The sequence below is a fragment of the Sander lucioperca genome, chromosome 10 (assembly GCF_008315115.2).
Source record: "Sander lucioperca isolate FBNREF2018 chromosome 10, SLUC_FBN_1.2, whole genome shotgun sequence".
In the NCBI taxonomy this organism is placed as follows: Eukaryota; Metazoa; Chordata; class Actinopteri; order Perciformes; family Percidae; genus Sander; species Sander lucioperca.
In genome coordinates this window covers 25,563,459-25,575,801 of record NC_050182.1, presented here as the reverse complement: position 1 = coordinate 25,575,801, position 12,343 = coordinate 25,563,459, and the positions used below count along the sequence as shown (strand labels likewise).

At 40.6% G+C, this 12,343-nt stretch overlaps 1 protein-coding gene across 1 annotated transcript; it reads left to right on the top strand.

Moving 5' to 3' along the window:
- Positions 1 to 4,610: 4,610 nt before the first annotated feature.
- On the top strand, positions 4,611 to 11,403 carry prpf3 (PRP3 pre-mRNA processing factor 3 homolog (yeast)). Its single transcript, XM_031299379.2, has 17 exons — positions 4,611 to 4,790; positions 5,152 to 5,305; positions 6,245 to 6,375; positions 6,800 to 6,967; positions 7,077 to 7,163; positions 7,303 to 7,553; positions 7,646 to 7,764; positions 7,869 to 8,056; positions 8,191 to 8,357; positions 8,541 to 8,623; positions 9,292 to 9,435; positions 9,522 to 9,621; positions 9,736 to 9,849; positions 9,957 to 10,075; positions 10,633 to 10,710; positions 10,806 to 10,861; positions 10,959 to 11,403. Exons 2-17 carry the CDS (start codon positions 5,161 to 5,163, stop codon positions 11,106 to 11,108), a joined length of 2,100 nt encoding a protein of 699 aa, XP_031155239.1. The 5' UTR covers positions 4,611 to 4,790; positions 5,152 to 5,160; the 3' UTR covers positions 11,109 to 11,403.
- The last annotated feature ends 940 nt before the right edge of the window (positions 11,404 to 12,343 follow it).

Genomic DNA, 12,343 nt, shown 5'->3' with positions numbered 1-12,343 from the left:
TCATAGCGTGGCAATAATGAACATCTACACTCATCTGACATCATGTCGTGATTTATATGTTGAGGAAGAAATGGTTCAGTCAAAGAAACACGTGTGTGTGTGTGTGTGTGTGAGACTCAACAATTAGTGCTTTGCCGATATTGGACTTGAAATAACTGCATACTAAATGCCTGGCATTCCAGTAATATAATAGATGAATTCATACAGCTCTCACCACCACCCTCATGATGCTTGTTTTAGCTGCACAGACAAGTGGAAGTCACTGCTTGCCAGTGTGGGTAAGAGCATGTGTGTGTGTGTGTGTGTGTGTGTGTGTGTGTGTGTGTGTGTGTGCATGTGTGATAGTGTGTTTTGTTTTTGTGTGTGTACTTGTTTAGAAATATCTGTGGTATTGTTATATTATGTGCTGAGGTGTTGTTACATAACAGAGTTGGCAAGAGAGGGGGGGGTGGGCATGTGGGGTGCTGACGGGTGTTTGTAGTTGTGGTGATGGTGGAGGTAGTTTGGTGAATGAATAAATGTGTGTGGATGTGTTGTTTACTGGCCCGCTAATCATTTGATTACAACCAGATTAAGCCATTACTCTTTTAAATGTCTTGTAAATATTTAACCTGGTTGTTTAAGGTCAAAATTGGAGCGAACATTACCAGACTGACAGACCAGCTTTATGTATTAATCTTGCAATTACTGTCTCATAAATTGCTGAAATTAGTCATTAACTGATTTGTTGATCAACAGAAAATTAACCGATAGCATTTTATAATCATTTTAACCATTTATATAGCAAAAATACCATTTATTTTCTTGGCTAATCAAATAATCAGAATGTCAGCAAATAGCAAAAAAATTTAAAAAAAAACAAAACAAAATTACTTTAAAATTACAATTCATCTATTATCAAAACAGTTGTTGATTAAACTTTGGTTGATTGACTAAACAATTAATGAACCAATTGTATCAGCTTAGATGTCACCTTGGCCCTGCAAAATTGTGATGGAAGTTTTTCATAAATTTCTAACACTCCAGCCAGATTTATGTGAATAACCAGATTGAGTTTTGCAGTCCTCCAGTTTGACATGGGAATATATTTGGTAGTTTAAAAGAAACCTCTCATTAAAGGAGAAACTTTCATTGTATACTTTTTTTTTTCCAATGCTGATTGTAGGCTTTTCCTCCACCATAAGTCTCTTTGAAACTCGTTGAACCCAGTTCACTTGGTGACCTTTCACAGGTGAATGGGCAGATTCAAAACACATGAAGAAATGAGACTAAGGGTTATATATAGTGTGAAATAGAATAGGGCTGCAACCAAAATTTGTTTTTGCTTATTGATTAATCTGTTAATTCTTTTCCCGGTCTACACATGTTAACATGGATGTAAACACAGTGAGTAAGTGGGTGACTGATGTGAGTGAGTAAGGGGTTGATGATGGGGGTGTGCTGTTCAGAAGGAGTAATTGAATGTAGCAATAATGAATGGCTGAAACCTTGATGACTGTTATGACTGCAGAAAGAACATGTCTGGCAAACTATAATATGCTGTGCAAATAGTTTATCCCGACACTAAACACGTTAGTGAGTGAAAGCATAAACGTGGATGGTTGTAGAGGGAGGGAGAGGGAGGGGTGTGTGTGTGTGTGTGGGGGACTGGGGAAGCCTCAGGCTCATTACTACAACTGCACTCAGTTTACCCACATCATGCAAAGACAGAGAAGAATGAGGGGGTATACGCCCACAAAGGAATTGAACAGAGATCACTTGATAATGTCATGTTTTTAACATAGGGGTGTTTTTAGGACAAGCCTGTGATTAGTTGGGCAATAGCTAGGCAATGTTTCACTAGACTGAGTAGTCACAAGAGCTGATCATGGATAGGTTGTACTTGTGTCATGTAAACAAAGTCCTGAGCCATAGGGAGACTATTGGAAACATAAGGTAATCAAACCCATATTGTGGACAGTTAATCAGTTAATTTCCTGCATGGTGTATAGACTATTTAATGCACTTAATATCAATTTTGTGATATGGATCAAACAACTCTATGTTTGCTGACAACTTTTACAGAAGAAGGATGAAAATTATATGTAGTTAATAATTGCAACAAATAATAGTTATTGCGGTCCACATTTACTCTTTATCTAAATTTAGTAATTTAACATGACCAACTTTGGCTGGCTTAATTAAACGCTTTCATAAATGAGCCCAAGCTGCAAAGAAAGTGGAAGACCCAGTAAAAACGGTCCGTGTACTTGGTGGCCAACGGATTTTCGTTTTGAAAGGAAAAAAACAAAAACGAAAAACGGCCAGTTTCCCAATTACCATTAGTAAATAGGAAAACAAAAAACGGAAAACAACCCATTATTCGTTTTTTGTTTTAATATTAAAAAACGGAAAACGAAAAACAATCCGATTGTCTTTGATGTATTTGTAGATGGAACTCGGAAATTAAAATACGTGTGTATAAGTCGTATTCCTTAATTTTGCATTGGTATTTTTTTCGTGACCCGGAAGTTACTCCCGCCACGCCAAGACCCGCCCTTCAATAGCATTTATTGGCCAGTACCGCCTGTAATATCCGTTCTGTGCATGCGCATAATTACGTAGTAGAAAACTAACAATGTCCCTGTGCGATTTGTAACTGTCGGTACACGATCCATCCTGCCTAGCCCGATAGACTGTATATAAGTAACATGTGTCAACACTTTACGACCAAACATTACAACTTTTTTATTAAATCTTTTTTTATTAAATCTTTATTATACAATAGTCATAGCTACAAACATTCGAAACTTGTCACTGATCCAAAACCGTGTAGCGACATCGTTGTTGTGTTGTTTACGTTAATGTTTTTACCTAATACTTCGTCTTGACTAATAACCATAGACTGTCTATTATTAATGCGATGAAGTGTAAACGTACATAAGTGTCCTTTTGAAGATGGGATGACAGCTCTCCCAGCCACCACTGCTGTATACCACTATAGTAGCTACATGCTAACGGCAGTAAACACTATAGTAGCTACATGCTAACGGTCATCTTAGCTGGCAATGTTGTTAAATTCTCCCCAATTCCGGGTCACATTCCTGCTGAAACATGTCCGATTGTGTAGTGTTTGGTCCGCGATTTTTGACGTTAGAAAGTGCTGCTTCGTTCCACTACAATCTAACGTTAGCATACTCATAGCTAACTATTGTAGCTGCATGCTAACGCGACATAGCGGAGCATATATAGCTAGCTATGTACGTATGTAGCAGGACTTTGTACCGTAAAAAATCACCAATAAAGGCTTCTAAACCAAATACTAAACAAATACAAATACAGTAAAGTGACCGGAATTAGGGGTGAAATGTCCAGCATTGAGCTACATAATAGTTTGCTAGGAGTATGCTGGTCTCTCACAGAGATCTCATTTGTAGCCCTGTTTTTACCTGATACTTTCATAAAAGTACAAACACATGAAGTGAGAGGTATACACATGCTTAAACTTTATTTAAAACATGGTTAACCTGAAGCAGGACGGAGTCATGACTTATAACACCAAAGCAAGGCTTCTAGCTCAGGCTAGCTAGCGTTAGCAAATTACCTTCAAAGTTGCAAAGAAATGACGAAACGTAAAATTTGAAGCCTTTATTTAATTTGCTACATGGTGTTGTACTGGATGGCCGGACGACGCTCCGTATATCATTAACAGATACTTTAGGCAACTCCAGCAAACACCTTGTAAACTTCATCTTTGCCATCATAACGGTCTACTGTCACTGTCTAATGTTTTCTTCCGGTAACCGGGAATGTCCAAACATCCTTACGCCAATGCGTGCATAGAGCTGTGAAGTTTGCCGGTGTTCGCGCAAGCGTAGAACTGATCAGGCAGTGCACAGAACGGATTTTACAGGCGGTACAGATCGGGTACTGACAAAGGAATAAGATTTATACACACATTTTAATTTCCGAGTTCCATCTACAAATACATCAAAGAAAATCGGATAACGAGATTGTTTTTCGTTTTCCGTTTTTTAATATCAAAACAAAAAACGAATAATGGGTTGTTTTCCGTTTTTTGTTTTCCTATTTACTAATGGTAATTGGGAAACTGGCCATTTTTCGTTTTTGTTTTTTTCCTTTCAAAACGAAAATCCGTTGGCCACCAAGTACACGGACCAAAAACCATCATAAATACAACAATGTGAATATGATTGATGGACACCCAATAAGTCCGCTATGGTCCACTGTTGCTTTCAGATCAACTTCACCAAGTAGGCTAATTTGGACAGAAATTGCCTCCTAATCTCAATGCACAAACAATATTTAAAATATCAGTTATAGGCTATTATAAATATAAACATATTTACCCAGTTCGTAACAATGACAATGCCAGTTCGTTACAAAGCGTAACAATGCCACTGTTTAACATGTTCTATTATACCTTTTTAATGTTATTTTGATGAAATACAAACTTTAAAAGATAGCTGACTTATCTAAAAACACGATTTTTCATCACAATTTTCAAAGAGTTTCCTTGAAGGACAAACGGGACACTTCTTCTCGCGTGCGGCTAGGTGGAAACAACGAACATTTGACCGACTCGACTGCGCGGAAATGGTCACGAAGAAGAAACAGCGTCCATTTCCTCTTCCGGTCTTGGATCAGAAACGTCGTGTGAACGGCGCCACCAAACAGAAAGTTTTTACAGAAAACTTAGCAGGTTGAGTGTTTTTCGCTTCTTAGACTTGATCGTTTTTGTTTGACTTGTATTACGTAAGTCGGATAAAGGATAAAGACATAATCGAAAGGTTCGTACGTTTAATTAAGGCGGTTATTTGCTGATGTTGGTAGCTTGCAGACAGCGGTGTGCTAACGTTAACTAGCAGGTAACAGTTAGCCGGGGAGTTTTGGCGGATGTAATTGATTTTAGCTTGTATGTTTCTCCTGGTTAACGCATTTGTCAGCTAGTCAGTTTACAAACAAAAGCAAGTTTTGGACTAACTGTGAATATAATATATATGAGTAAATAACTGAACGTTTGTCTAAGTGGGTATGAGTGAGACAGTGGAGGGGGTTTGTGCTCATGTAGCTAGCCCTGTTTGGGACTGTCACGATGGTGACACAGCTTATGTTACATGGTGTAGTTAAATATGATATGATGTTCTGCAGGATTGGGATATGTCTCTTCCTAAGCGGGAGGTGGAGGAACTAAGGCCATGGGTGGAGCGGACTGTGAAGAAGGTGCTGGGTTTCTCAGAGCCCACAGTGGTTACTGCTGCTTTGCACTGTGTTGGAAAGGGACTGGACAAAAGGAAGACCATAGGTAACTGTATTGACCATTTGATACTGCTGTGTTTTATCCAGATCCATGAAGATTCAGTTCAGGAAAAAATGTCATTTGCACTTAACACAAGAAATCCAGGGTCTTAAGCAACGTCATAATCATAATTCATGTAAATATATATATGGAAGATACCGCCATGGTTTAAACAGAAAAAGGACAACTTGTTTGTTTTTAGAGAGCCAAAGAGAAGGATTGCAGTGATGGTTAACGTCACTGTATATATCACCTTCAAAAGGTTGTCCAAATGATTTGGGTAAACCATCAGTGTTTGGGATGATTGTCAAGCTGCAGTCTCACCACAGAGTTGATTAAATAGCCTTTCAATTAGATTAGGGACATAGTAGTGATGACCAAACCATTATATGTAGTTTTAGCTATCTGCAGTCAAAAAAGAGATTTTCACATTTTATTTTTATTTTCAAAAGAAAGAAATAGGCACTTTGTTAATACCTCAATGGGTAAAATTCGATTTTTGCACTTGTTTGTTATTAGACTACACACACAGGCCCAAAATACACACATGCAAACACAGGACCCATAAACATGCAGGAGAGGTGTCAGAGTGAAGGGGCCGCCACATAGTCGGCGCTCCAAGCAACGGAACCTCTCCAGGTACCAGTCCACACTCTGTACTTAGGTTCATACTGGGACCCTCTGGTTCGGTAATAGAGACTACAGGTAATAGTTTGTTTTCATAAAAACTCTGTAAATTGATCCATGTGAAAAATGCTATGCCAACAAGGTCCCCATTTTCCTTATTTTATTTTTGAAGGACAGAAGGTAATTGGCTGTAGTGTACTGCACCTCCTTCTAGACTCATCTGTCAGGCACTTTGAGAAATTACCTAAATTGAGACAATAATCAAAGGAGTCCTGCTAATTGCTATTGCTAATTGTTTGACGCTCATTTCCACCTCAGACCAGCTGCGTCCCTTCCTTGATGACTCCGCAGGAGGTTTTGTGGAGCGTCTTTTTGAAGCTTTGGAGGAAAGCCGCAGTGCACGTGGCAACAAAGGAGGAGGAGAAAAGCACCGCAAGAGAGACCTCAAGGTAAGCAAACTTGAACTAGCCACCTCTGTATTATCATGACATACCTAAACACATTTACATGCACTATTATGAAAGTGTGAAGTCAGAAAGAGGCTTGGACCGCTGCTTTGTCACTTTTTTTAATGTCAAATTTGTAAACTGATTGTATTAAAGGTGCTGTAGGTAGGATTGGGAAGATCCAGGACTTAGCCAAAAAATTTAAGCAGTGAAAGACACGCAGTTAGACACCCCCCACCCCCCCACCCCCACCCCGGCCCCGATTGGGGCATCTGAACAGGGAGCTGTGGATTTTTGTAAATCGCACTACAGGCTGTAGGTGGTGCCAGAGGAGCCGGATTTTTTTAGAATAATTGTAAACACAGTCACGTTTGGCTTAATGATGACCTGTTATATTGGTGTTTCTGTTTTGGCTGGTTGGTCACAGGATGTGTTTGGTGATGAGCCTGAAACGGGTGCAGTGCGAGAAATTCAGGAGTCAGGAGATGGGACAGCACCGAAGAGGAAACGGGTCCCTCGCTTCGAGGAGGTGGAGGAGCCTGAGGTCATACCTGGACCTCCATCTGAGAGCCCTGGCATGCTGACCAAAATGCAGGTAAGAGATTCTTTCCTCGGTGCAGTGCAGTTAAGATTGTTCCTAAATAAGTTGTTTTGATTTTTTATGATGAACTTTCTGCTTACTAACCTCTTCTCTGTTTTATTAGATAAAACAGATGATGGAAGCAGCCACGAAACAGATCGAGGAGAGGAAGAAACAGCTGAGCTTTTCCTCTTCAGTCCCTGCTGCACCAGTAAAGAAATAACTTTTTGACTTCAAGACTTAACATACTGAAAAAGAAGTATCAGTAATTCCAGGCAATGCATTCAGTATGACACCATTTTCATTTTCACTGACTTTAACAATTCCCACTTCCCACACCACCGTCACAGCTGGAAACCCCTCCAGTCTCACGGCTTCTTGGCACATCTGCAGCGGCAGGTGGTGGCTCATCTATCGCCCCCTCCCAGGCTGCCAGCTTCATGAATGATGCTATCGAGAAGGCCCGCAAAGCTGCTGAGCTGCAGGCCCGCATCCAGTCCCAGTTAGCCATGAAACCTGGTATCCTCGGAGCCTTGGGGAACACTGGGCCTCACAACCTAGTGGCACTAGCTAATCTACACGCTATGGGAATTGCCCCACCGTGAGTAATGTCACAGTATTTAGGATTTTAATATCTAAAGATGTCGTGGCAGTGTGAAAATAGTGCTTTCTCTGTGTGTCCCTTTTTTATAGAAAAGTAGAAATCAAGGAGGTGAACAAGCCAACACCTCTTATTCTGGATGACAAGGGAAGAACTGTGGATGCCAGTGGCAAAGAGGTTGAACTCACACACCGCATGCCAACACTGAAAGGTATGTGTACACAGTGTGTGTGTGTGTGTGTGTGTGTGTGTGAGTGAGAGTGACACACACACTTCTTGCCTTGTTCCTCAATTAATTTCCCTCTGTCTGTGTAGCAAACATTCGAGCAGTAAAGAGGGAGCAGTTTCGTCAGCAGCTGAAGGAGAAGCCTGGAGAGGACTTGGAGTCCACGTCCTACTTCGACCAACGTGTGACGATTACACCGGCTCAGCGCCCTCGCAGAGGCTTTAAGTTCCATGACCAGGGGCGCTTCGAGAAGATTGCTCAGAGAATTAGAACTAAGGTTGGTTTTAGCTCCTAAACTGTCACCTGTCAGCAGTTGTCTCACGCTGGTTATTTGGATTAGATATAAAAGTAAATAATGGTTTGAAAAAACTTGTCTTTTTCCCTCCTTTGTTTGATTTTGACCTAAATCAGGCCCAGTTGGAAAGGTTGCAGAATGAGATTGCCCAGGCAGCGAAGAAGACCGGAATCCAGGCATCCACCAAACTGGCACTGATTGCCCCTAGGAAAGAGATTGGAGAAGGGGAGGTGCCCAACATTGAGTGGTGGGACTCCTACATCCTGCCCTACAACATAGACATGTAAGAAACTACTAACAACTACAACTAACCCAGGAACTTAAGCACTTGATGTTAAGGGTTAAATGTTAAAACTGTCCTTTGTCTCATTGTCACTGCCATGGTGAAGCTGTAGAATACATAATGCAGCCTGTGCTATTAACTTACTGTAGTTAACTGACATGTTTTTCCTCTTATCCTATGAAGAACACCCGACACAAAATTTGAAGAGTTGGAGCTCTTTGGTGTGACCAACCTGGTAGAACATCCTGCCCAAATTAGCCCTCCAGGTCAGTGTATGGAAGTTAAACAGTCTGCACACTGTTAAAGGTGCTCCTAGAGGATGTGTGTTAAAAAGATGAACATTTCTGTCCCATAAAGATCTCCATTATGAGGTAGAAGTGCACTCATAGAGAAATACCAATTGGCGTTGAAATTAACATGACCCTGGTGAGTTAATTAGTAGTATACCGGTAGTTAATTATATGAACATTTTAAATGAAGTCAGACTACATAAAGAGTAAAAAAAAAAAAAAAAAAATATATATATATATATATACATATATACACATACAAATTTGAAAATAGACAATGTATCATGAACATAACTCCCATTGATTCAGAAATGTGGGATTAGATGATGCATTTTCATTCCAACTTGTTTTTGTCACCCACATCTTGATCTCTGGTTTTAACAGCCAAAATGGATTATTTTACATTTTTGCAGTACCTTTTAACAATGTGCAGACGTAACATACTTTTAGATTTTTATGCTCGGTCTGTCCTGCCCCTGAGCAGTATGTTGTATGTGCATGCTCTGATTTATGAAAGCAATTATACATCTTTACCCTGTCTACAAGCCCATACACATCATATAATTGAAGTCCTATCTGGAATTATTTCACAACTACCATAATTTGCTGGAATTGTTACAATATATATGGTGTTTTTTACTCAGTTGACGCAGATAAGCCGGTAACGCTGGGCGTATACCTGACAAAGAAAGAACAGAAGAAGCTGAGAAGACAGACACGAAGGGAGGGGCAAAAAGAAGTTCAAGAGAAGGTTCGCCTGGGACTGATGCCTCCACCAGAACCCAAAGGTACCCACATACAAATTACTAGTATTACAAACTACTACAATAAATATTTAACAGAATGTAACTGATGTTTGGTTTCATTTTCTCAGTACGCATCTCTAACCTGATGAGAGTGCTGGGGACGGAAGCGGTTCAAGACCCCACGAAGGTGGAGGCCCACGTCAGAGCGCAGATGGCCAAGAGACAGAAGTTAGTAACACAGTTAACCTCCACACTGCTGCCCTCTCTCATTTCTTGCACTATTGTGATATTTCCATTTAACATTGTATGATAAACCATCATCCATAATCTCCCTCTTTGCAGGGCTCATGAGGAGGCAAATGCAGCACGCAAGCTCACAGCGGAGCAGAGGAAAGAGAAGAAGGTCAAGAAGTTAAAAGAAGACCTCAGTAATGGTGTTCACATTGCAGTGTACAGGTGTGCATTTGCAGCAAGAGAGCACATACTCGTCGTTCAAGTATATAGTGCAGAGTGAGTTGCAACGTAGAAGTGTCTAATTTAAGCACCTTATCTTCCCTGTACAGGATCCGTAACCTGCAAAATCCTGCTAAGAAGTTTAAAGTGGAGGCCAATGCCAACCAGCTGTACCTGACCGGCACGGTAGTTCTGCACAGAGATGTCAACCTTGTTGTGGTGGAGGGAGGTAAGGGTTGACACCGACAAGTGCCAAATTAAATTGTCGGTTTCACAAATCACAGCTGGTACTTTTCATGAAACGTGATTTGTAATAATCTGTAAATTGCTGTGAGGGAATAACGTCTGTGCTACGACATTTTATACATCATCATCAAATGTATAATATGTGGGATTTTCCTTGAAAACTAATCCTTCTCAATCATCACTTATGACTAAGTAGAAGTGTGTGGCGGTGTATGTATCTGCAGAGACCCTGCCCTCTGTTTGTATTTTCTCTGAGTGCGGGAAGTTTTTGGAGCGTCAGCAAAGAGCATTTGGGCCCCGCGTGGGTGTGTGACCCCAAGCCAATAACGGTGTGCAGGTTGTGCAGCCTAGTCTCATTCTCAACCGCCACTTTGCCCCTCAGTGAGACGCACAAGTTTAACCAACACAAAAACAGACAGGATGAAGCTCTGCATTTTCTGTCTGTCTCTATGTGTGTGCTATGTGCTATCCCTTTAACAAGATAAGTAGTTGGATTATCAAAATCAAACTTAAAATCTAAATTTCTCCCTCCTTTTTTAGGCCCCAAGTCCCAGAAAAAGTTCAAGAGGATGATGTTGCACAGAATCAAATGGGAGGAACACAACAGTAAAAGAGATGGTAGGAGGGGCTTGATGTTTGAGTCTTTTGTGCTAGTTGCCATTCCTTTGCTTATTTCAGGGATACTTAACTCTTTACCATTGATTCTCAATTAGATCCAGATGGTGATGATGATACAAAGAGGAACAACAAGTGCTGGCTGATTTGGGAAGTGAGTGTTCATGCATCCTGGGTTACGAAAAGCTATTTAAATTGAATGTTTTTGTTTGTGAATTAATTCAAGTCTAATGATTCCTATGGTTCTCCAGGGCACAGCTAAAGAGCGTAGTTTTGGGGAGATGAAGTTCAAGCAGTGCCCCACAGAGAACATGGCCAGAGAACACTTCAAGAAACACGGCACAGAACACTACTGGGATCTAGCTCTCAGCCAGAGTGTGTTGGACGGCACAGATGACTGAAACCTCAATCAACGTCCCTTTCTACAAGCCCAACAGCCTCACAGTCAGTTGGCCTTCACTGTTGACTGGCTGTCTTCAACTGAGGAAAGACGGACTTAATCAAGAGACTTGAACATAGAAAAGGAGGAACAATAAACTGTGTGTGTGTGTGTGTGTGTGTGTGTGTGTGTGTGTGTGTGTGTGTGCGTGCGTCTGCATCAGTGTTCCATCTTTGTCATTAGGCTATTCTGTCAGATGTTGTGTTGTCTATTATTGAATAAAATCTGACAGATTGCTCTGTGATGTAAATCACTTACCCAAAGCTTTTTGTGATGACGAGAAATATTGTCAGATTATGTTATGGCATTTTTTTGTGCTGGGGGGGGGGGTCGGCAGAAGAGAGAGAGAAAGTGAAATGTGACCGGAGCAGAGTTGGTGTTAAGTTTTGTACACAGTGTGTGCGGTGTCCAAGATAAACTCCAGACTGAAAACCAAGTTCATTCATCTGCTCACCAGAAACGGGATTTTAACCCCAACGTTATATAACGTCGACCCTGGAGGTAACGAGTCTCCCCTGGTTTTCTGATCACGGTCGGAATCGAAGCGATCAGGAAAGGTTAACACATTGAACATTTTAAATTAAACAGCTTATTAACATGAGCTTGTTCCCCCGTGTGCGCTGATGCGCTCATCTGTTGACATTTCCGAATGCCTTCTAGTTGCTTAATAAAAGCGGGTTTTCCACACAAACAAACGTACATGTGTCATTAGTATGAGGAAAAAAAAACAATGAGATTTTAAATGTGTCGGGCTCGGACGGAAAAATTCGGCCCGATCCAGGCTCTAATGTACACTAATAATCCATGAGTCAAAGCAGTTCATAAAAAAACACCCCATTACTGAATTACCCCACTGCTATTGTGCTAACACGTTTAGACTAAACCTGGGCAATGTTAGAACATTGTTATATGACTTATTGTGGTCATTACAGGTGCATTTAAAAAGAAAAAATTCCCAAATCAATTTTTTTCTTTTGGAGAAACGAGCAAATGTTTGATTCACCTGTAGTTATATTTCTCTCTAACGTTACAGTCTCACAGCCTTAAATAAACAACAAAATGCAAACCACTTGTGTTCGTTTTTCCGTCAATTGGAATTGACTCCGCTCATATATACTTTAACATTAAACATACATCGACTATTATTTTATTATTATTTTTAATTCTGTTTTGTACTGTGACTTGCACATAGGTATG

Bases quoted from the DNA above. Each gene is read 5' to 3' on its own strand.
- prpf3 (XM_031299379.2), top strand. From the start codon at position 5,161: ATGTCTCTTCCTAAGCGGGAGGTGGAGGAACTAAGGCCATGGGTGGAG. The intron at 7,765-7,868 runs GTATGTGTACAC...CTGTCTGTGTAG, and splicing joins CCGCATGCCAACACTGAAAG to CAAACATTCGAGCAGTAAAG. The intron at 9,436-9,521 runs GTACCCACATAC...TCATTTTCTCAG, and splicing joins GCCTCCACCAGAACCCAAAG to TACGCATCTCTAACCTGATG.